Source organism: Hyperolius riggenbachi, chromosome 8, assembly GCF_040937935.1.
Source record: "Hyperolius riggenbachi isolate aHypRig1 chromosome 8, aHypRig1.pri, whole genome shotgun sequence".
Taxonomy (NCBI): domain Eukaryota; kingdom Metazoa; phylum Chordata; class Amphibia; order Anura; family Hyperoliidae; genus Hyperolius; species Hyperolius riggenbachi.
In genome coordinates this window covers 221,673,469-221,699,912 of record NC_090653.1, presented here as the reverse complement: position 1 = coordinate 221,699,912, position 26,444 = coordinate 221,673,469, and the positions used below count along the sequence as shown (strand labels likewise).

Genomic DNA, 26,444 nt, shown 5'->3' with positions numbered 1-26,444 from the left:
CCACATGTTTGAGGAAGTACCCATTGCCACTGCGCACAGGCAAGTCAGGCAAAAATGGCGCTAGAAATTTGGGTGCACCGGGTGGCGCCATAGGCCAGAATGTAATTACAGCTTTAGCAGCTCTCAGTCAATAATTTGGGCACCGTCAAAATACAGCACCCAAATTACTTTAAAAAGAATGTAATTCAAGAGCTGGCAGCCAAATTACATCTTACCCCCGAGCTAATGGCTGCCTGGGGAATAGTAATTAACGCTGCCGGGACTTTTGCAGGGGCAGATTGAGCCCTTTTTTGGCTTTACTCTGCGCCCAAATTTCCTGGCGCCTTAATTACATGAACCCGTGCACGACATGTGTCTAGCAAGACGTGATACCGGCACAGCCGTGATGTGAAACATATACAAATTCCTCTAGGACAGCCATGCAAACCTATGGGGATTTGGATGCGTTTAAATGCAGCATGCCATCTGATTTTTGTCTTTGCGTATGAATCCCACAGCAGCCAAATGATTTTAATAGGCTACATTCCTCCAAATCCGAATGAGGGGAAACGCCCCAGAACTTTCAAGGCTAGAACAGTATTTGTTTAAAATAAATCCAGTTTAATCCACCTTGTGTATTCCATGGATGGATTTCCGCTGCACAGCTCCTATCTCACCTGTGCTGTTGTTGGAATTTCCATAGTTTTGTGTAAACATCGAACGTCCTTCCAAAGTACGACTGCCATTGCTTCTGGCCATACTGGGGTAAATCCCTGCAACAAGCACACATTGGCAGAAATAAGATTGTTGTGTTGCAATGAAATCAAAAGTTCACACAAGTTCGACATACATCTTAAAGAAAGAAACCATTTTTGTGTAAACCCCACATTCCTATAACGATTTTAGCTAGCAACATTAGACAGCTTTTTAGAGGCCTCTCAGCACAGCCTATGTGAAAAAAAAAATGTCTTGTTTACCCAGCTGTTTGTAACAATTTGGTGTCACTGTTAATGCTAGAGGCTAGAGCCATACCATGTAGCTAGGTTACACTTCTCTTTCACTATTCGCAGAGGAATGATTTACGGTTTGCTGCTCACACACACAGATTTTTCACAGATAATACGAGAAAGACCTGTATGTGCATGTCCCACTCCCCCATTCACAATGAGCCATTCCTGGCTGTAAACTGTGTTTACTTTAGACTGCGTGAGCAGAGAAAGAGAGAGAGACAGGATCACCCACAGAGTTGCAGCCGATTAGTTATTTACACACTATTTGAAGGTATATTTCTGCTTTATATCATTCTGAACTCATTTTACTCACAGTATTACTGCTAGTGATAATTGTCTCTGTATGTTGGATGTCCTGGACACAGCCCTCCATAGTAATGCCCACAGTGAGAACTCTTCTCTGTCATTTTTCTTCACGCAAATGAAAAGATGGAAAAAAGCATTTGTATTGCTATTAGCTAGTAATTACTGGAAATATATGTGACATTTAGAATTTGGGCTAACTTTGATAGTTATCCTTTAATATACAGTAGGTATAACTTGACAGGTTCCCGATCTAATCAACGTTTTCAGTTTTTATTCAAGTCATGCCATATAGGAGGTGCCACTTTCTATGCAGTCACAACAAAGGCCTGCATCTACTTAAAGTGGACTAAAGCTCAGATATAACATTCAATAAAAATGTATTTTCCTACTTTTTATTACCTATACAGCTACCGTACTTGCTTTTGTGCACAAGTAATATTGTCCATTTAAAAATTACACGTTCAGAAAGTACAGTTTATCTGCTCTTAAAGCTGCCACTGCATTTTATTCAAGCTGCATTTTATTATATATTACAATCTTCTAATAAGCTCTTCTGAACTGTGTTCAGAAGATAACAATGTTATCTGCTCTTCAGATGCGGATCATAAGTTGTCATAAGCTGAAAGGGCTTTCCAGTGCAGAGCAAAGTGCTGTGTTTAGGTACATACACAAGTCTGATTTTTCCAAACGACCGGTCATTTGGAAGTCTGAGCAACCGGTCGCTTGGACGTCAAATCGTTCGTGTGTACAAATGATCATTCAGCTGATAAGACTGGATTTAACCGATCTGCCAAGTGGATCCGTCAAAACCAGCGTTATCAGCTGAACGACCGTTTGTACACACGCCCCATTTTGACGTCCAAACCAGGGCTGTGGAGTCGGAGTCGGAGTCGTGGAGTCAGGCAATTTTGGGTGCCTGGAGTCGGAGTCGGGAAAAAATGCACCGACTCCGACTCCTAATGAATTTGTAACTGTAATTAAAATAGAAAATATGATAAAATGTTCTATTTCTCAGATAATAGTCATTAAAAATAATGTATATATACAGTATATATACAGTAATAGCTGTGCTTAGTCCACAAAAATGAAATAAACCAATTAAAATTAGTTACTTGTACTGCTTCAATAAAGCAGTCCCCGTATTTTTAAGGTCAGATATACATATCTGATTGTGACTGTATATATGATGTGTACACAGGAATCTCTTATATATACTAAATAACATCTATGCTGTAAGAATACAGCCTGATGTGTAGCTGTGTCACTAATAGAGATGGTCAACGAGATGGAAATAATTCTGCATTGATGCTGATTTATGCAAATGTATGCACTCCCTTTGCTGATGAAATCAAATAATTTGGTATGTTGTTAAAATTTGGTTTGGTGACTACAAATTAAAGGGTAACTGAGACGGATGAAAAGTAAAGTTTTATACATACCTGGGGCTTCCTCCAGCCCCCTTCAGGCTAATCAGTCCCTCGCTGTCCTCCACCACCCGGATCTTCTGCTATGAGTCCTGGTAATTCAGCCAGTCAGCGCTGTCCGGCCGCATGCCGCTCCCACAGCCAGGAACATTCTGCACCTGCGCAATAGTGCTGCACAGGTGTAGTAAGCACCTGGCGGCGGAGTGTGTGCATGCGCACTACGCCCGACTGGCTCAAGTACCTGGACTCATAGCAGAAGATCCAGGTGGTGGAGGAGGACACTGAGGGACTGATTATCCTGAAGGCGGCTGGAGGAAGCCCCAGGTATGTATAAAACTTTAATTTCATCTGTCTCAGGTTTACTTTGTTACACAGTAGTACTATACTCTACATATGCACTCCCCACAGAGCTGCAGGGAATCCACTGAGAATGCTGTGCACATTGAACACAGAGGTGTTGTCTGTTTACAATCTCCTCATTCCACTGCAGAGTACCTGCACATCATTCTTACATGTACCCACACTTACATTGCCTAGGGCCTGATAGATGTTCTTTGTTCCGGTTTGTACCTTTTACAAGTACTCTTACCAAGGACTAGTTTTAGTCTAAAGGGAATAAATATAGTAGTCTACATATCCTTCTCACTTCAGTTGTCTTGTAAAATTCCTAAGCGTTGGCAGTTAAGAGACGAATTTCATGTTACATACTTTTAATCAACAAAATTGTAATATGCAAATTAGAGGAGTCGGAGTCGAGGAGTCGGAGGAATTCTAAACTGAGGAGTCGGAGTCGGTGGATTTTTGGACCGACTCCACAGCCCTGGTCCAAACTACCGCTCATTTGGAAAAGTCAGACGTGTGCATGCACCTTTTAACTGATTAAACGCTGTTCTGCTACAATTTTTTTTCTGGTAGTAGGTTTAAAGCTGTAAGTAGTTTTTTAGAGCAAAAAAGAAATGCTGAGTTTCAGATTACTTTAAAGAGAACCAGAGACGTTTGCAAAAGTATTGTATTCTCACAGTATTTAAGCCAAAATCCCCAAACTTGGCACAGATGGCCCCTGGATGACTGGGGTTACAAACAAAAAAATAAATCTGAAAAAGTGGGTGGAGTCTAACATAGCCAATCAAATTTCAGCCATTAATTTTAAATGGAAACATTTAAACTGTAGCCATTCTTAGACTGTTGATGGCAGGATCTTCAAACTTGGTACAGTCGGTCATGACTAGAGCAACTAGGGTTTAAATTAAAGTGGGTGGAGCCACAAACAGCCAATCAGATTTCTTTGATTTAAATGGGAACATTTAAAATGCTTAAATTCTTATATTATTGATATCAAAGACCATCAACCAATCAAATTTCACTCATTGGTTTTCCATTGAAGTATTAAAACTGCTTCCATTTTCACACTTTGAATGCCAGGCTTTCCACACCTTAAAGTGTTGGTTACTGGGTCACTGTGGCTCACAGATTGGACAAAAAAGGAGGCAGGCCAACAAAAGCCGATCAGATTTCAGCCATTGACCTTAACAAGAAAATATATACTGCTGCTATTATCATAAATTGATTGTGAATTGTACAAAACGTAGCATAATTACTCACTGAGTGACTGTGGTTAAACTTTAGGAAAAGTGGGTGGAGCAACAAACAGCCAATCAGATTTCTCATATATACTTAAATGTGAAAATGTAAAATGCTGCGATTCTCACAGCGTTAATGCCCACACTTTGCACACTTGGTCACAAGGTCACTGGTGTCAAATAATATTGAAAAGTGGGCAGAGCCACCAACAGCCAATCAAATTTCAATCATTAACTTGAATGGGAAAACTTAAAATGCTTCCATTCTTACAGCATTAATAACACAATCCCTAACACTTTGCACAGTTGGTCACAAGGTCACTGGAGTTAAATATTTTGAAAAAGTGGGCGAAGCCACCAACAGCTAAGGACCTGAAAGTTCACATAGTTGGTCATTTGATAACTGTGCTTCAAAAGGTAGAAAAGGTTGTGGGAGCTACGAACAGTCAATCAAATTTTACTGATTCACTTCAATGGCCACATTCAAAATGCAGCTATTAAAAAAGTGTATTCACTTTTCTTAAAGTCACTTTGGCAAGGATTTAACTAAGTATGGTGCAAAGCAAATACCAGACTACCTCACAGGCTACAACCAGAACAGCTGATGAACCCTTAGTTACCTCATTAGGGCCTCAGCACACTTTGGCATTGCTGTGCTTATATCAGGATAGGCATGCAATATGCAAGTACAAGCACTGTCTGCTGGACATGTATATGCGCTGCACTTCATTGTGTTCTGAGAATGCACTTCCATTCACTGTTCCATTCAGTATTATTAAATAGTGGCAGCTCTGCAATGGAGAGCAATGCAGGTGCCGTGCATTGCTATCAAACGCTCAGCCTGCGTGTATGCTCAGGCCTTTACAGCCGGAGGGAATACAACCACCCATTCCTGATTGTAAGATAGCTTGTATGACTTATTTTGTATTTATTGATGTAAGAACAGAGATGGTTCAGGCCTTAGGACAAATACAATGAATTTGTTGGATTTCACCACATTATTCACACTGGCCCAGAAATACAGCACTGAAATAAAGGTTGGTAATCCCTATAACAGACTAGTTACAGAAGGGGCACAGAGGGACAAGAGGAAGATAGAGAGGCAGTAGGGAGTCACTGGTGAGACACGGGTATTGTAGAGGCATAGTAGTAGCACAAGGGGGTGCAGTGGGACACTTCAGCCACAGGGGGACAGGAGAGAGCCAGAGGTGAACACTAGAGGCACAGTGTGCCAAAAAACATACAAATTGAACACATTTACAGTATCTAGCTAATGTGTAAACCGAGACTACTTGTATTGTCAGTGACTAGGATGCATCTGTGCACCAAGATAAGAGGTGTTGTCATTAATAAAGAAAATTCATTGAGTCAATCAATTAAAGAAATACTATCGCTATAAATCTAATGGTCCTGTTTAAAGCTGGATAAAGGCTAACTTCAGGCACAAGACATTCCTGATACAAGAACTCCACACATTCCAACCACAGCACCAGCAGACAGAGCAGAAGCATTAGTCGCCTACATTGAATTATTTCAACTTTATTTATCTCAAAACAAACAATATCTTGATTTTCCATTACACCAAATAACATCTAAGTAGGCTGGTTTCATAGTGGGACGTTACAGGCGCACGTTAGAGCAGCCTGTAACGCAGCCCACCGCACAGTAATGAAAAATCAATGGGGCTGTTCACAGTGCCCACGTTGCGTTACAGTGTAACGCTGCGTCACAAGACAACGTACTGCATGCAGTACTTTAGACGCGGCTGAGCCGCGTTAGACTGCTTGCACATGCTCAGTAATCTTGTGGAGGAGCGGAGAGCGGCCAGGCACATGGCTAATTAATATGCACTGCACGTTGTGACGTGCAGTGTTTACTTCCTGGAGCGGCCGCTCTGTGTGGCGATTGGCCGGCGGGACCACGTGATGCCGCATGCGCACAAGAGTGCGCATCACGGCATCACTGACGCCAGAGTGAGCTGCACAACGCGGCTCACTCTGACGTCCAGATCCAGCACCACCAGGCGTTCCGTTAGGAGGACGTTATGCGACCGTAACGCCCCCTCTAACGCAACGTCCTGGTGTGAAATTAGCCTTAACATGTCAAAAGCAACTGTGAGCACTAGATGCATCTGCGTGATGTCACATGACTGGCTGCGGCACAGAATGTGAAATTAATGGGCAGTGGAATAGGATGATACCAGGGGCTGATGACGCTGCTGCCTCTGATGACATGACCTTATGCTACTCACTGGGAGATGCTGAGAACTTGCCAAGTGTCTCCTTGTCCATGGGTAAGGAATGCAGTGTGTTTTAAGACGTCCGTTTAACAAAGTAGCAACATTAGATTTCAGCCACAGGCACCTTATGCTAGCCTCTGTGTGGGGCGTCCGTCTTCTAGCACATTCTCACCACATTCAGACTGGCAGTGTCCTTTATGCGTGCCAACACAAGGCAGCAGTGCACTGTCACAGAGCTAAGACACCTGCGGTGAGGTTACCATGGAAACAAGCTGCCACTGTGAATATTTACCCAAAAGTCTAAACTCCAACCTTCTATCAGCAAAAAGGCTGCTTGAGCACCTTTTTCTACTGTTACACTGCCAGAAAAGCCATACTATGATTGCACAGCAATAATCGCCATGGCACATGGTACAGCTTCTCATTTGAATGACTGCACAGCAATAATCGTTGTGGCACATGATGCCGCTTTGTATTTGGGTTTGTGCCATACGCAATATTCTACTGATATTGCTTTATTGAGCCTCGGTTAACTAGCCTGAGATAATGAAAGCCAAGCAATAGCAGGTGAGCAGCAGCTATTGTTAATCTGAAGCAGCTCAACTCAGCACACGCTGTGGGCCGTGTAGCTCCTGGTATTGGAGCGGCTATAGCTGCAATGCTTTATTACACAGACGCATATCGGTGATTTGGAAGCCGGCTATAGCTCGACCCCGAATTAGGGGTCATCATTTCACACGCACGCACACAGACCCACATTGCTTCGACTTGGAGGTGGAATAGTATTTAAAGGGAACCAGAGACGAAGCACCCTCATGCATTTACCATATATATCATTGGGAACATTAGAGAAAACACCTACCCTGCTCTCAATTTCATTATTTACTGTTCAGATTGCTTCTTATCAGCCCTGATAAAATCCCCGACAGAGCATTCCGTCTGGCTTTGTTCAGGAATCTTTATAGCGGAGTCTGTCTTCTGTGCTGTCTTTTCAAGCCCAAGCCTGCCCCCTTGTGGCTCTGCTCAGGAATCATTATAGCTGAGTCATTATAGCAAAGCCAGACTGAATGCTCAGTCGGGGATTTTATCTGGGCTCATAAGAAGCAATCTGAACAGTAAATAATGAAACAGAAGGCAAGGTAGGGGTTTTCTCTAATGTTCCCACTGATATATATGGTAAAATACATGAGGATGCTTGGTCGCTGGTTCACTTCAACGCTGCTGTGAATTTTGCTGGCTGCAGGGTAAGCCGTCAGGCAGCTCGCCCTGTTCCCAACTGCGTGACACCATTATAATATGTATGCGGTTGATTTTATAATGCAGATGTGGAACTGAAACAACTCATTCATACAGCACAATCATAGGGTCTATTTATTCTCAGCACGGACCATCTCAGTGATGGGTGAAGGCGTAAAACTCACAGAGTTGCTCACCCTGCTTCTGCACAAACTCCGGGCCCAGGCTGATTACTATTCTTCCTGCACCGGCTTGTTAGCGTTCTGTACCAGCGCTAGACAGGCACCCCCCACATCTGAGTGCGGCCGCAACTGTGCTCAGACGCGACATGGTGCACAGTTGAGATGTCCGTCTAAAAGAGACCGAAAGTCAAATTTTCAGACAGGAAGAGGCAGGAAGGCTTGCTACAATATTGCCCAATCACCCTTCCATTCCCTCTTTTTCTCCACCCTTTTCACTCCCCTTAGGAGGGCTTTGGGAGGGTGATGGGAGGGAACATTGCAGCAAGCCCGCCTCTTCCTGTCTGAAAATTTGACTAACCAAAAGTTACATTTTTCAAGGAGTGGATTACAGGAAAGGAGGTAAATGAGGAGAAAAGCAGACAACACACAGAGGTATGTGGATCCAGCATGAACATGCCTCTGTGCTTACCTTAGGCAGCTTTAACTCGAGTCAGGTATCCTTTAAGTTATGCTACGCATTTAATATATACCTGTGAAACAATTTTTCACAAACACTGCGAAAAGGAAGAAATCTGCAGCCAATAAGCACAGCTCATAAACTCGTCTAATCAAGATGTAGAAGGTAAACTCGTGTTTTATGTGTTTTGCTTTGATAGCTCCTGTTAAACAGGGCATCCAGGCAAGTCAGGGAGAGATAATTCAATGCTCTCTCAAGTAGAAAGAATAACAACAAAAAGTGAAGGCAGCAGGCAAGGATATGCTGAACACTGTGAAATGATTCTGACATCCTTCCACCCGAGAGGTACTAAATGTCTCATTAATGTCCAACTGCTGAGATTACAGAGAAAAGGCAGCAGCCCATGAAATGCTGGCTTTTCTAGATGGAAAAAAAAAATCAGAGGTGATGCTGTCACGTGGGAGAGCTTTGCTGGAGAGAACTGATCACCTGTATATATTGGGGATGATTTATCATGACAGGTGCAAGGAAAACTGGAGCTAAAGTGCAGCCCAGCACACCTTATCAGGTCTCAGCTGTTAAATAAAAACTGGATTCTGATTGGTTGTTTAAGGCAATGGTTCATCTAGCGATGTATGGGCAGAATGACCAAAAAACAGATCTCTCTCTGATCGAATCTGGCTGTTGGATTCTCGATTGATCTGAATTCTCAGCTGAGGCCACTCCTGGTCTCGTCTGCTGTTCCCCCCGTGCGCCGATGTCATACATGTGCCACCATGTAACATCATACACGCGTCTAGCGCCCGCTCAGGGGAAAGCAATAGACGGGCACATTTACATTTGGTGGGACAGTAGCCATGGTTCTGTCGCATTTGTTGCCATATCGCACACTGTTACCGCCATGCACCCGATCAATCACATCAGACCAAGATTATTCAGTATGATGATACATTCAGCGATTGGGCATGCTTGATGTGGCACCAATTTTCATCCGATTCAATAAAATTATCAATTAGGATGGTCAATTGGCCGGTTGTTATTGCTTGGATAAACAGAGGCTCCACCAATTTGTCTGGGGAAGCAGTTATGCCCACAAAATACGTCACAGTGGCGTTAAAGGAATACTATCGATTGAAACGACTTTTTTTTTTTAATACTCTATATTAGTGTACACATTACCACTAGTGCTAGGGGCACTTTATTTATTCACCCAGGTCTCTCTCTCGCTATCGCTGCTTAAAAATTCATTTCTCACACAGCTCATAGTAGTTTGGGTCACCCTGAGCTGCTTGGTTACTCTGTCACACAGCTCACAAATATATTTCACTGTGTCACTCACAGCATGCAGCAGACATGAGGAGAAATAGGCTGATCTGAGGTGGTAGCAAGTAACTAAATGAGCTGTAATATTGCTGGAATATAACTAGCTATAACTATAGTCTGTGTTTACACTCAGACTGGCTGCCTGCTTGAGGTGATTCACTCCAGGCTGCATCCACTTTACAAGCTGCTGAGAGGGGCAGACCACTGTCTACAATTAGCATTATTAGTATCTTTATCAGTCAAGAGAAGCAAAGATAATAAACACACATTGCTAGAATCTTTAACCCCTTACCACCATATCAACAAGATTCTTTCAGCAAGGTGATAATTAAACTATAAACTGAGGAGTTGATAGCAACTCCCCTGTGCAGAGACATGGTCTAGCCCTCTGGGAAATCAGTATTAGATACATTTTGTATCCAACACTGATGCCAAAACTGATGGATGATTTTACAGCTGAGAGGAACAGCTGTGTGAGGAATCAAATTGCTCCTAGTACTTGCCCTAATGTGTGCTACAACATACAGCATTTAAAAATAAATGCATTCATCAATAGTATTCCTTTAATGATGATGTCAATTTTTTCTTAATGAATAAAAAACCGCTTTTGATAATAGACACTGAGTGACCAACTAACTAAAGGTAAGTCCACCACTACCTCCCTTTTAAACGCATTTTACTCTGTTTTGGCGTCTCTATTTCTTCTACGTTTATATCTACTGTTGTCCACCCATGGTGGAGTGGTGTATCTCCAAATGTTCTACAGCTACTGAAAGTGACTTTTTATAATCCCCATCTGTCTGTTCAGTGGTTGGCTTTGTGGTAACCTTTCTTGTGAGTAATAGTCTTGCAAGAATTATTGAAGCTTCCCCTGATCACAATATACTACACTACATTGGCTTCCCAATTCCCTCCCACCCCCCCCCCCCCCCCCATTTTTCTCTTACAAGTGTCGCTAGATATATGGCCAACTTTCCACTTATCTTTGTAAGTGCCTTGATATATCAGCCCCTCTACCAGCAATAGTAGACTGCATAAACAGAAGAAAAGCAAGGGTGAGGCAGGTAACAGCCAGACTCTTCTTTTCATACATTTGAATGCACAAGGCTATGGCTGTGCTTCAGTTGATATGATGCATCCGGAGAAGGAGCCGATAAGAACTATCAACATGTCCTTCACTGAACCCTTAGGGTACATACACTGTCACCCATTTATCCCAGCATAGTGGGAAACAGTGAAAAGTGATGTCCTTTACCAGCTGCTTTCTACTGCCCCGGGACTGTTTAGCATGCTGGTACACTTGTGTACTCTGCTATATCTGCTACTATCGCAAAATTGCTCACATTTTAAATACATGTAAACACACACAAATCAGAAGTACATTTCTTCCTGAGTAAAATTAACCATAAATTAGGTTTTTCCTATGCTGCTGTCACTTACAGTAGGTAGTAGTAATCTGACATTACCGACAGGTTTTGGACTAGTCTAATGGAGGATTCTCAGCATGGCCTTTATTATTTATAATAAATACTGTCATTTACTAAGTGGTTTGGAAAGTAAAGAAAACCCTGAGAAATCCCCATGAGGAGACGGGCTAGCCCAAGACCTGTCAGATTTCTAGTACCTGCTGTAAGTGACAGCAACATAAGAAAAAAGTAATGTATGGCTCATTTTACTCTGGACGAAAACGTACTTCTAATTTGCATGTGTTTACATGGATCTTAAATTTTAGCATTTTTGCGATAGTGGTCCTTTAATTTTTGATAACAAATAGGATTATGTAAATTGTTATGCAAATATATGCAGCGTGAGACTGGACCAATCAATTTAAACCTGGGTGGGACTTGATTGGTCTATTGGTCCATTTTGCATAAGAATTTACATAATCCTGCACTAACATGGAAATACAGTGGGATGTGAGTTTGGGCAACATTGTTAATCGTCATGATTTTCCTGTATAATTCGTTGGTTGTTACGATAAAACATGTAAGTTAGGCCTCTTGCACACTGCACACGATTCCGATTCAGATTCCGCTTTTTAATCAGTTTTTACATCCGATTCAGATTCTGATTTGCAGTTTGCTCCCTGCACACTGCAAATCTGAATCTGAATCAGATGTAAAAACTGATTAAAAAGCGGAATCTGAATCAGAATTGCGTGCAGTGTGCAAGAGGCCTTAAATATATCATATAGGAGACACACACAGTGATATTTGAGAAGTGAAATGAAGTTTATTGGATTTACAGAAAGTGTGCAATAATTGTTTAAACAAAATTAGGCAGGTGCATAAATACATTTGGGCACCACAAAAAAGACGAAATCAATATATAATAGATCCTCTTTTTGCAGAATTAACAGCCTCTAAACGCTTCCTGTAGGTTCCAATGAGAGTCTGGATTCTGGTTGAAGGTATTTTGGACCATTCCTTTTTACAAAACATCTCTAGTTCATTCAGGTTTGATGGCTTCCGAGTATGGACAGTTCTCTTTAACTCACAACACAGATTTTCAATTATATTTAGGTCTGAGGACTGAGATGGCCATTCCAGAATGTTGTACTTGTTCCTCTGCATGAATGCCTTAGTGGATTTTGAGCAATGTTTAGGGTCGTTGTCTTGTTGAAAGATCCAGCCCCAGCGCAACTTCAGCTTTGTCACTGATTCCTGGACATTAATGAAAGTTCCCAGGCAATTGCGCTCCCCTGTAATCGATATCAAACCTAAAAATATCCGGGCTTGCAGCACTCCTCTCAACACGCTACATGCATATTCACAGTATTAGAAGGTCAATGGTGCCCCTGATGAGTCTGATGACGAAACGCGTAGGGCGGAGCTAAAGGCAGGAATCAACCACCAGCAAGGAGAGGAGAAGTCCTCTGGAGTTTTTAAACATACAAAGCGCTTTTTAGTAAATGTTTGTGAGTATAATACTTTTTACTATGTCTGGTTCACACTATTGGAGGCTTTTTAGTCTGTAGAAATACCTGTTGTTGGATAGTACAGCAGTTTGTGATGGTGGGCAGCAGTCCAAAAGGGTGAGCAAGGAAGCCTGTGTGTGTGTGTGTGTGTGTGTGTGTGTACTGTGCTTTTTTGGCCTAAACCAAATAAGAACCTCTGCACTATGAGATATAATTTTTATGTTTTTGAGATACCATTCTACTGAGAGGATAGATGGGGATCAAGTGGATTGCACAATAAGTGATACTGCCGTCTGTGAGGCGGGGCACCCTTGCTATCAGGTGAGCGTGCCAACTGGTTGGTGGAGCACAGGGTGGCAGAGGTGACTCAACAATAGCGTTTTTCTGCACCCAGAACCCCATAGGGCGATGGTTACCCTTCTAAAGAGTGTACTACAGATTATGCTATGATCGCTTTTTCTCGGTTTTTTTGTCGGAAACGGCTGATGGTGGTGCCTGGGGCGGAGATACGTCTTGTGACTTATCAGAGGCAACCTGTGATTATATGAGAACTGTCATTATATGAGAACTTTGGTGGGAAGCGCATTCCATTGAACTTATAATTTCTGGACATTGGTCTCCAGAATCTGCTGATACTGAGTGGAATCCATGCGTCCCTCAACTTTGACAAGATTCCCAGTCTCTGCACTAGCCACACAGACCCACAGCCTGATGAAACCACCACCATATTTTACTGTAGGTAGCAGGTATTTTTCTTGGAATGCTGTGTTCTTTTTCCTCCATACATACTGCCCCTTGTTATGCCCAAATAACTCATTTTTAGTTTCATCAGTCCACAGCACCTTATTCCAAAATTAAGCTGGCTTGTCCAAATTTGCTTTAGCATACCTCAAGTGGCTCGGTTTGTGCTGTGGCCGGAGAAAAGGCTTCCTCTCCTTGTGTAAAGTGTGCCAAATGGTTGAACGATGCACAGTGACTCCATCTGCAGCAAGATTATGTTGTAGGTCTTTGTGCTGGTCTGTGGGTTGACGCTGACTGTTCTCACCATTCATCGCTTCTGTCTATGTGAGATTTTTATTGGTCTGTCACTTCAAGTCTTAACTTGAACTGAGCCTGTGGTCTTCCATTTCCTCAATATGTTCCTGACTGTGTAAACAGACAGTTGAAAGCTCTGAGACAGCTTTCTGTATCCTTCCCCTAAACCATGATGGTAAACAATCTTTGTCTTCAGGTCATTTGAGAGTTGTTTTGAGACCCATATGTTACTCTTCACAGAAAATTAAAAGAGGAGGGAAACTTACATTTGACCCCCTTAAGTATTCATTCTCATAATTTGATTTACCAGTGTATGTAGGTCAGGGGTCACTGAGCTTACCAAGCCAATTTGAGTTCCAATAATTAGTTCTTAAGGTTTTGGAATCAATAAAATGACAACAGTGCCCAAATTTATGCACCTGCCTAATTTTATTTAAACAATTATTGCACACTTTCTATAAACCCAATAAACTTAATTTCACTTCTCAAATATCACTGTGTGTGTCTCCTATATGATATATTTAACTGACATTTTTTATTGTAACAAGCAACAATTTATACAGGAAAATCATGACAATTAATAAGGTTGCCCAAATTTTCGCATCCCACTGTATCTGCATCTCATTGATCATCCCTAGTCCTGTCCCCCTTTAACTGGGCATTTACTGCCTTAGCAACTAGTGATGATTTCACATAAAATGCTTTAAATATGCTTTTTCAGCATAGGCCAGTGTCCCCAGTCAGCGTGAAAAAAAAAAAAATCATGAGCCAGTAGTGACTTGGGCCCACAGAAAGAGCGCATTCAGCAAGGGAGTAGGATTCTATGTCACTGAGGAGGTTAGGTTCGTACTTGGTGTGTAAACACCAACATTTGTCCCTTAGATCAGCTTTTACTGTTATTTCTGAGATGTCGTCCCTTCATTTGTCCCCAATTTTCCAGCCTCCCAAGAATAGAGTTTGTATAGTCAGAGCACATCATCCCACTGGCAGGAAAATGGGCAGTGAAGCTGAAAATTAAAAGTGAAAACCTCAACAGTTGCTGATTTTCCAGGGCTCGGGAAGACATTTTTTTAGCCTTGCTCATGAAAAAAAATGGAGAAAATGAAAGAAAACAGAAAATTGACATTACACACATGAATTGCAGCGGCACCGAGAGCCTAAGTGCTTCTGAAATCCCGGTTCTGAAATGACCTTATTAAATGTCTCAGCTCCAGTGTGCACAGCACAAGGCACAAAGCAAGATGAGTGTTAACCCACTGCTACCAATGAAGCTGCCATAATGTCAAGGGTAAACGAGTCATTCCAGATGAAAGTTACCATGTCCACCACATTTACACTTGTTATTCTTCTGATACAAATCTGTGTATGTACAAAAAAACGCAAACGTCTATATTCCTCTTTATTTAACTGTGTCTTTAAAGGACACTTGTAGCAAGAGGACTATGGAGGCTGCCATATTTATTTCCTTTTAACTACTTGCAGACCACTCCATGCCAACTGGCGTGAACGCGGCGGCAGCCCCACAACCGCTCCAAGCGGATTGGCGTGAATGGCCTTCTATGGGGCTAGCAGGAGATTGCGAGCACGCTGCACGCGCATCTCCTGCTTGGAAGTCTCTGCCTTCAGTCTCCCAGCGGCGATCGCCACTCAGAGACTGTTAGACGGCGAAAACGCCATCTAATTATGCTGTACAGCGCTACGATCTAAGGCAGCGCTGTACTGGGGACAGCTGTGTGACACGGCTGTCCCCTCTGGTAATGCGGAAGGCTGAAGCTTATGACAGCCGATCACGCTGATTGGCTGGTGGGGTTAGGGAGGGAGCGGGTAAAAAAAAAAAAATAATAATACTAATACAATTTATTATAAAAATAATATAGAAAATAATTATTAAATATAAATATTATTAAAAAAAACAAGCAATCAGACCCCACCAACAGAGAGCTCAGTTGGTGGGGAGAAAAGGGGGGAGATCACTTGTGTGTTGAGTTGTGCGGCCCAGCAGCTTGGCCTTAAAGCTGCAGTGGACAATTTAACAAAAAATGGCCTGGTCTTTAGGGGGGTTTAACACTGCGGTCCTCAAGTAGTTAAACAATACCAGTTGCCTGGCAGCCCTGCTTATATATTTGCAAAAAGAGGAAAGGACAAACCAGTAATTGCTGCTCAAAAACTGCACTTTATTAATTAGTCATTAAAACACACACATAAATTACATGGGAATGTCAGGTAATTCCTGACAGTAAATAGTACTGTGAGATACAATATACGTGCTGCAATCTAGGACGACAGTAAGGAAAAAGTCCCTTATGAAGAGCCTGATTGGTCTATGTGGGGAATCTCCCCTACCCAGCTGGCTGCTGGTAAACAGGAGTAGGGCAAAGCTTATATGTCAAGCAAATGTGTAGCTGCCAGCCCACCCCTGAAGTCAATGAAGCTGATATAATGTCCTTGGTGACGTCCCAACTGTGACCCCAAAAGGGACCCAGGTAAAAGTATCCTGGGGGCAAAGACCACTCACAGAGGGCAGAAAGAACGTGACCAATATGATCAATGATCAGCCTCTCAGCAACCTGCAATAGAAGGGGAAGACACCCAAGTAATAAGACCAATATAATTCATTGAGTCAAAGATATTGAGGACACCCTATCCTGAATCTGTGAGGAAACCAATATTTGGAATTATTTTGTAAAGGTTATAACCACTCACAGAGGATAAGAGAGTGTGACCAATATGATCAAAAAAAGGCTATTCATAGAATGCAAAAAAGCCGGTAAACACAGCAATATAAACGAGTGCCGCCTAATAAAACATATTTTGTGCCAAGACCACACTGAATTCAAAACAAATATTCGATTCAAAAAGCCTCAAAAATGGGTATTGACTAGGAGAGCACCACATGCACCATAGACCTAAAAAAGGTTCAAAAATTGAAAATCTAATTGCAGCATCACAAATGGTGTAGCTAGGAGCAAACAGGAGAGTCCTCCTATACTAGGCCAGCAATTAGTTGGTGTACAGTTCTCAGTCCAAGCATACTCCTTCAGTAGTGAATCATCTGCACATAGATTGTATATCACCGCAGCATTGCATATAGGTCCACAAAAGATCTTGAATTGCCAGATAGTCTTAATACTAGGTCGTGCCAGATTCCACCTAAGCCAGCCAAACCACTGCTGTATCCACAGAGATCGCCCTGTTCAAATATGAATGCTCTTACGGGCAGTTTAGTGGACAGTGGATGGAACGCTATGGAGTGAATCTTCTGGTGCTACCAGTAAAGGAAAGTCACATAGTCAGTTGCACATAGAGGTTAGCACCACAATTTGTTTGTGAAGTTGCTGACATTTGGCAGGCATCTTGCAGTTAGTATAGCGCTACAAACAAAACACCAAGCATTTGTGATGGTATCAGGCAAGATAGCCTAATGCGCCATGCGGAAGATGTCATAAAAGAGTGCTAGGCATCTAGTTGTTGTAGAATCAGTGTCCGTAGCGTGCCATGAGTGCAAGCTATAAGTAGCAACAATACGTTGAAGTCACTTATCTGGTCCAATGGTGTGCTTTGATCGATAGGCTGCATACGGATTCCGTGAAAAACGGCTGCTGGTGGCTTGACTAAGTGGCGACAGGCAGGCTCTCCCACGTGTGGTAATGGCGGCGGCTCACATGCGTTAAACCCGGCTGTGAAGTGTAGTAGAGCGTAGCATGACGTCTACGCGTTTCGCCCCGCCCACCGGAGCTTCATCAGGACGTGCTACGTCATGGGTGATGACGTAGCACGTCCTGATGAAGCTCCGGTGGGCGGGGCGAAACGCGTAGACGTCATGCTACGCTCTACTACACTTCACAGCCGGGTTTAACGCATGTGAGCCGCCGCCATTACCACACGTGGAAGAGCCTGCCTGTCGCCACTTAGTCAAGCCACCAGCAGCCGTTTTTCACGGAATCCGTATGCAGCCTATCGATCAAAGCACACCATTGGACCAGATAAGTGACTTCAACGTATTGTTGCTACTTATAGCTTGCACTCATGGCACGCTACGGACACTGATTCTACAACAACTAGATGCCTAGCACTCTTTTATGACATCTTCCGCATGGCGCATTAGGCTATCTTGCCTGATACCATCACAAATGCTTGGTGTTTTGTTTGTAGCGCTATACTAACTGCAAGATGCCTGCCAAATGTCAGCAACTTCACAAACAAATTGTGGTGCTAACCTCTATGTGCAACTGACTATGTGACTTTCCTTTACTGGTAGCACCAGAAGATTCACTCCATAGCGTTCCATCCACTGTCCACTAAACTGCCCGTAAGAGCATTCATATTTAAACAGGGCGATCTCTGTGGATACAGCAGTGGTTTGGCTGGCTTAGGTGGAATCTGGCACGACCTAGTATTAAGACTATCTGGCAATTCAAGATCTTTTGTGGACCTATAGGCAATGCTGCGGTGGTATACAATCTATGTGCAGATGATTCACTACTGAAGGAGTATGCTTGGACTGAGAACTGTACACCAACTAATTGCTGGCCTAGTATAGGAGGACTCTCCTGTTTGCTCCTAGCTACACCATTTGTGATGCTGCAATTAGATTTTCAATTTTTGAACCTTTTTTAGGTCTATGGTGCATGTGGCGCTCTCCTAGTCAATACCCATTTTTGAGGCTTTTTGAATCGAATATTTGTTTTGAATTCAGTGTGGTCTTGGCACAAAATATGTTTTATTAGGCGGCACTCGTTTATATTGCTGTGTTTACCGGCTTTTTTGCATTCTATGAATAGCCTTTTTTTGATCATATTGGTCACACCCTCTTATCCTCTGTGAGTGGTTATAACCTTTACAAAATAATTCCAAATATTGGTTTCCTCACAGATTCAGGATAGGTTGTCCTCAATATCTTTGACTCAATGAATTATATTGGTCTTATTACTTGGGTGTCTTCCCCTTCTATTGCAGGTTGCTGAGAGGCTGATCATTGATCATATTGGTCACGTTCTTTCTGCCCTCTGTGAGTGGTCTTTGCCCCCAGGATACTTTTACCTGGGTCCCTTTTGGGGTCACAGTTGGGACGTCACCAAGGACATTATATCAGCTTCATTGACTTCAGGGGTGGGCTGGCAGCTACACATTTGCTTGACATATAAGCTTTGCCCTACTCCTGTTTACCAGCAGCCAGCTGGGTAGGGGAGATTCCCCACATAGACCAATCAGGCTCTTCATAAGGGACTTTTTCCTTACTGTCCTCCTAGATTGCAGCACGTATATTGTATCTCACAGTACTATTTACTGTCAGGAATTACCTGACATTCCCATGTAATTTATGTGTGTGTTTTAATGACTAATTAATAAAGTGCAGTTTTTGAGCAGCAATTACTGGTTTGTCCTTTCCTCTTTTTGCAAGTGTTGTATATTTACCAGTGCTGGTACCTGCACATAGAGCACACACTGATCATCATTAAGGTTCTATATATAATTTTTTCTGCTTATATATTTAGCTGCAGTAGTGTCTTAATAACATCAGAAACAAGCATGCAGATAATCTTGTCCGAACTGACAATAATGTCAGAAACACCTTGTTCAGGATCTATAACTAAAATTATTAGAGGCAGAGGATCAGTAGGACAGCCAGGCACATATATTGTGGAGTTGCAATTAACTTAAACCATATTGAGAAGATATGTGCCACAAAATAAAACAAATGAGGACATTCTTAGTAGGAAAGACTCCTGAATTTCTCTTATTAAACAGCTTTTCAGGCTCCCATAGTACCTACTGTAAATTACTGGTAGGATATCTAATTAACACTGCAGAAATATTAATGGTGCTGGAAAGCATCCCAGTTCCCTTCCATGTGAGGCTGAATAGATGAAGTAGCATGACTTAGAAAAATGGAGGAATTGATGCTTGAGACACAAGAATGAGGCATAACTCAATGCATTGGTATTTTATTTATTATAGTATTTATATAGCACCGGCATATTACGCAGCGCTGTACAGAGTATATTGTCTTGTCACTAACTGTCCCTCAGAGGGGCTCACAATCTAGTCCCTACCAAAGTCCTATGTCTATGTATGTATCGTGTAGTGCATATCATAGTCTAGGCCCAATTTAGGGGGAAGCCAATTAACTTATCTGTATGTTTCAGGATGTGACGCAGACACAGGGAGAACATACAAACTCCTTGCAGATGTTGACCTGGCTGGGATTCGAACTGGAGCCCCAGTGCTGGAAGGCGAGGGCACTAACCACTACGTCACCGTGATGCTTAAAAGAAAATAAATATAGCAGCCTCCAAATCCCTCTCGTTACAGTTGTCCTTTAAAGCCATTGTTACCCACGCTAAAAAAAACAAAAGTCAGATACTCACCTAAGGAGAGGGAAAGCTCTGTGTCCTAATGAGCCGACCCTCTCCTCTCCCGGTGCCCTCCGTGCCACTCAGGATCCTCCGTTCAAATCCCCCGCCGTGGGGGACTTCGGAAGTCTTCGGGAGCAGAGTCCTCCAGAAGACAGTCGGCTCCCTACTGCGCATGCGTGATCACGCGATAGAGGGCACTCGCGCATGCGCAGTATGGAGCGGCCCATCTTTGGGAGCACTTGGGCTCCCGAAGACTTCCGAAACCTCCCTTCAGCAGTGGAGATAGCAGGATTTGACCAAATTGATCGAATGCTGCTACGGGGGATCCTAAGCGGGAACGGGCACTGGCAGAGGAGAGGGAAGGCTCATTAGGACTTGGAAGGCTGACTTTTGTTTGTTTAGATCGGGTAACATTGACTTTAAGGGTAGCAAAAGGCATCTTAAAGCTGTTTTTCAAATAAAAAAAATGAATTCAACATTAATTAAAATGTATAAATGATCTCCCCCCACACTGTAAATAATTATTGCACAGTCAAGAGAAAGTACCTGTTTTCTGAAGCCGAGAAAGAGGAAGTTATTTTTTTGGGCAATTGCTTTTTTTGGAGCGGTTATGATTTGGTGCGATTGCATTTTTCCTGCATGAGACTATTTTCTTTGCTACTACTGTTCCATTCGTTATCCGTACTACACACAAAATTCATTATATCGTAAGGTGTTTTTTCATGCTTCAAGTTTGCTTTAATTACATATATTGTGGAGTTGTAATTAACTTTAACCATATTGGGAAGATATGTGCCACAAAATAAAGCAAATGATGGCATTTTGAGTAGGAAAGACTCCTGAATTTCTCTTATTAAACAGCTTTTCAGGCTCCCATAGTACCTACCGTAAATTACTTGTATCTAATTAATGGTGCTGGAAAACATCCCAGTTCCCTTCCATGTGAGGCTGAATAGATGAAGTAGCATGACTTAGAAAAATGGAGGAATTGATGCTTGAGACACAAGAATGAGGCATAACTCACATGCATACCTGGGTGGCTCATCTGAAATATGTGGTGTGAAATGAGTATAAGGCTAAGCTCAGAAATTTCAATCTTGTCAGTGCAGATGTAGAACATTTAAAGAGGAACCCCAGTGAAAATAATGTAATAAAAAAAGTGCTTCATTTTTACAATAACTATGTATAAATGATTTAGTCAGTGTTTGCCCATTGTAAAATCTTTTAACCTCCTGGGCGATAATCCCGAGCTGAGCTCGGGGTATATCACGCAGGAGGATTTCTCAGGCCCTGGTGGGCCGATTTGCATAATTTTGTTTTTGTTACACGTAGCTAGCACTTTGCTAGCTGCGTGTAACTTCCGATTGCCGCCGATCCGCCGCTACCCGCCGTGCCGCGCAGCCCCCCCCCCCCCGGTGCAGCCTGGCCAATCAGTGCCAGGCAGCGCTGAGGGGTGGATCGGGACTCCCTCTGACGTCACGACGTCCATGACGTCGGTGACGTCATCCCGCCCCGTCGCCATGGCGACCGGGGAAGCCCAGCAGGAAATCCCGTTCTGAACGGGATTTCCTGCTTACTCTGATCGCCGAAGGCGATTGGAGTGGGTGGGGGGATGCCGCTGCGCAGCGGCTATCATGTAGCGAGCCCAGGGCTCGCTACATGATTTAAAAAAATAAAAAAAAAGTGCTGCGCCCCCTCCTGGGCGATGCAGTTGTATTGCCCAGAGGGTTAAATCCCTAATTTACATTCTGACATTTATTACATGGTGACATTTTTACTGTTGGCAGTTGATGTAGCTGCTGCTTGCTGTTTTGGCAGTTGGAAACAGCTGTAAACCGCTATTTCCCACAATGCAACAAGGTTTACAGACAGAAAACTGCCAGGAGTACCATGGTCCTTAGAGTTTCTTGTGGGAGGGGTTTCACCACAATATCAGTCATACAGCGCCTCCTGATGGTCTGTTTGTGAAAAAGAATAGATTTCTCATGTAAAAGGGGGTATCAGAAACTGACTGGGATAAAGTTTAATTCTTGGTCAGAGTTTCTCTTTAAGGACCACTACATCAAAAACTTGTACTATTTAAAATACTGTATATACTCAGGTATAAGACGACCAGAGTATAAACCGATCCCCAACTTTTACCTTAAAAAACTGGTAAAAAAATGTTTGACCAGAGTATAAACCAGGGGTGGCAAAAGCCACAACCACAACACCACTCACAGCCATGGCCGGCCACAACCATATATTAGAAAAGCAGCATAAATTCAGCAGATTGTAATAATAAGCCAGAACATAGGCCTACAATGGAGATGGACAAGCAAAGAACTTCTGATGCAAAGTTTAAAGGGGAACTGAAGTAAGAGGTATACGGAGGCTGCCATATTTATTTCCTTTTAATCAATACCAGTCGCCTGGCAGCCCTGCTGGTCTATTTCTCTGCAGTAGTATCTGAATAACACCAGAAACAAGCATGCAGCTAGTCTTGTCAGATCTGACTTTAAAGTCTGAAACACCTGATCTGCTGCATACTTGTTCAGGGGCTATGGCTAATAGTGTTAGAGGCAGAGGATCAGCAGGGCTGCCAGGGAACTGGTATTGCTTAAAAGGAAATAAAAATGTCAGCCTCCACATATACCGCTCTCTTCAGTTCCTCTTTAAGCTGGCATAAAGATAAAGTAAGGAATGTAGAGCCACATAGTCATGTATCTAAAACTTGATATAAGAATGCAAGGATTCTCACCACTCAGTAGACACTGTCCCTGTATGCCTTCCATGGCTACAACTGGAGATGAGGTTAGCTGGGACCTCCCATGGAAATGTCAAGTGTGTGGTCTCCCTCAGATGATGCACCACCGTGCATATAGTGGGGGCACTGTGGGGGTTACTCAAGAGTAGTGACTCGAGTATCAGCTGAGACCCCACTTTTGGGCCACCTTTTTGGCCCAAAAATTAGGATTATACTCAAGTACATACAGTACAAACATACACAAATGTACATTTCTCCCACAGTAAAATGCACTATAAACTGGGGTTTCCCTATGTTGCTGTCACTTACAGTAGGCAAGCAAACGCTGAAAGACCTGTCAGATTTAGAACTAATCCATTTTCTCATGGGAGATTCCTCAGTATTACCTTTATACTGAACAAAAAACACTCTCTGTTAAGGATTTATACAAATATGTCAGCCAGCTTACCTACTCATTTTCACATTATTTTGACAGCAGGACTGAGCAACTGCCATTCAGTAAGTGATTTTGTAAATAAAGAAATACTCAATTATCCCCCATGAGGAGATAGACTAGTCCAAAATCCACTGTACAACACCTTGGAGGGGGAACATCCATTTACACCGCCGGGAAATTTGCCACAGCAGGATGAGTCATTTTTCAGCTTCACCCTGTGCTCAAATTTCCTGGCGCCTTCTTTACATGTATGCGTTTTATTCCCCTAATTTTTTATTTTTACTTAAGGATTAATAGTGAGAGTAGACCCAAATCTCATAGCTGGGTTAATGAGCTTTTTCTAGGGAATATTTTAGGATGTTATTTCTAGCCTTTTTTGCTTCTATGTCCAACTACACCATACCAGTCACAGAAACCAATAAAAATTGCCAATTCTCCACAGAGTAAAAAATGTGCAATTCAATAACCGTCGGCAGAATCTTTACAGACATTTCGCTGTTAATTAGAGAACATGTAGAGTGTAAGCTGGCCATTCACCAGATGTAACATAGTAGGTAATTTTGTTTCATTCGATCACAGAAATGAGTCCATTTTGCTAAATCACTGCAAAATCCACTAATAGCAGCTGGCAAAAAAGTCTAGCAAAACTATTATGTACTTTGGTGCCATCATTCTCAAAATGCAAGCAGAGCTGAAAAAGTTTTACTGACGTCAAACTTGTAATTAGATGATAACTCGCAGCACTGAATCCTTAAAGTGAACCAGAGACGAAGCACCCTCGTGTATTTTACCGTATATATGAGTGGGAACATTAGAGAAAACACCTACCCTGCTCTGTGTTTCATCCTTCACTGCTCAGCCTGCTTGTTATCAGCCCTGTTAAAATCCCCGACTGAGCAATCAGTCTGGCTTTGCTCAGAAATCATTATAACTGAGCCATTATAGCAAAGCAAGAAGGGGGCAGGCTTGGGCTTGAAACGACATCAGAGAAGACAGACTCAGCTATAATGATTCCTGAGCAAAGTTAGACTGAACGCTCATTAGGGGATTTTATCAGGGCTGCTAACAAGCAGGATGAGCAGTGAAGGATGAAACATAGCACAGGGTAGGTGTTTTCTCTAATGTTCCCACTGACATATATGGTAAAATACATGAGGGTGCTTCGTCTCTGGTTCACTTTAAAGTGTACCCGAGGCGAAATGTGACATGATGAGATAAACGTGTATGAACAGTACAAAAGATATTAATAACCTGTTTTATTTGTTTTATTTTGCTGCCTGAAAGAGTTAATTTCTAGGCATGGAAGTGACAGCTTGTCAGGAATATAGTAAACATCACTGATATACAAAATACAGCCATAAATGTTTTCCTGGCAGAATACAACTTCTGAGAGCAGAGGAAGATAAAATACATGAATTATTGCCTTTTTTCTAACTCTGGGACACTTAATAGACTGTCACTGATTAGAAACAGTAAAGGCCTGTTCAGACTATGTGCGTTCCTAGCCGTTTTTCCAGAACGCGTACAGGAAGACTTTCCGCATAGAAACGGCTACTAATGTTTTCTAATGGCCTCGTTCACATGTATGCGTATGAGACGCATAAGTTTCTTATCCGCATTGCTGCACGCAGTTGTGTGTGTCACGCATAGAAACGGACGCAATGAAAGTCTATGGACGCGTATCAAAAACGCGTACTATTGCGTTTTTAGCATACGTTTCCCTCTGCGGTTCCCATAATTCTTTTTTTTTTCCTGGGTCACGTGTGTGTGCAAAACGCAGTAGAAAACGCATTCGAACACAAGAAAAATGCATGTGTTTTTCAACTTGCGTTTCTTTGAATTTATATGCGTTCTACAAATGCTGACAGTCTGAACAGGCCCTAAAACATTGTACATGTTTAAATATAAAATACAACCATGAGATATCTAAAAAAAAAAGTAATTTTTAGGAGTAGGATAAATATAATTGTTTATCTCATCAGTTTATTTTTACTCCAGGTTCACTTCAATCCTGCCTGATGTTCAAAAATAAAAGCAAAACTCAAGACAATGATGTCAACAATACTGGCTATACATGGGTCAATAACAGCCTGATCAGACCAGCATATAATATTTTCCAATCAAAATGCTGTTAAAGTGGACCCAAATCAAAAACAGAAATCTATTTTCTAAATTATAATAATAAATAGCAGCCTTTTTTCAGCTGCCTGATGACAAATATAAAATATTTTACATTTATTGGAGGAATCCCTCCCTTCCTTTCATATTGCCAGAATCCGGCAAAGTGGTGGAGTAGGTAGTGTCTGGCAAAGGAGGAATTGCTAATGGCTGCCACCTGTATAACCCTAGTTATGAAAAGAGAAGGCTGAAAAGCATGCACTGAAATGCTCATAGGCTTGAAGGAGTGTTTATTTATCTTTGTATGTGTCAGAGTGGTGCAACTAAATATTGAATTAAAAATGTTTGGTTTGGGTCCGCTTTATTATATTAAATGATGACCCACATAGATAAAGCTTACCATTTAAGGCCTCATTCACATTTCCAAGCTCAGGTGGCCGTACGATCAGAACACAATGCCCGTCACAATGCGTCAGCGCTGCGATGAAAAATTCGTACAGCAGTGCGACAGCACATGTAGTCTGAACATTAGACAGTGCAGTTCCTGCATGTCGAACACCATATGCATTGCCAAAATACACATGGCAACGTGTATAGTGTGAACAAGGCCGTAGGAGATTAGATATGTAAAAGTTGTTTGCATACATCAAAACAAAAAATATTCATAATCCCATGACTTAAAGTGTAAAGTGGACCTAAAGATACGTGGAAAAAAAAAAAAAGATATTTACTTACCTGGGGCTTCTCCCAGCCCCCTGCAGCCATCCTGTCCTGTGCCGGTACTCAAAAATCCTCTGGTTACCCAACGCAGCTCTGTTTCTTCACCACCGACTTACAAGTCGACGGCCACTGTGCCTAGCCGTGCAAATCCTCGTTCGCACTTCCATAGCCGGGAGCGTCCTGTGCAGGTGCAGTACGAAAAAATCTCCACTGCGCCGAACGCTCCTGGCAACATAAGCATGAATGTAAACGTGCTCAACGGAAGTCGACCGGCGAAACAGAAAGTGAGCCGCGGAGGGGGACCGGAGGATCACTCCAGTGCGGCACGTGCACAGGACCGCTGCAGGGGGCTGGGAGAAGCCCCAGGTAAGTGAATCTCT

At 42.5% G+C, this 26,444-nt stretch overlaps 1 protein-coding gene across 3 annotated transcripts in view; it reads right to left on the bottom strand.

Annotated features, from left to right (window-relative positions):
* SCAI (suppressor of cancer cell invasion) overlaps positions 1-26,444 on the bottom strand; it is a 252,826-nt gene that overhangs the window by 111,808 nt on the left and 114,574 nt on the right. For all 3 annotated transcript variants that reach the window (XM_068248199.1, XM_068248201.1, XM_068248200.1), the window contains one exon: positions 657-752. In XM_068248199.1, the coding sequence (XP_068104300.1) occupies positions 657-752 (96 nt within the window). The remainder of the gene's footprint in view (positions 1-656; positions 753-26,444) is intronic.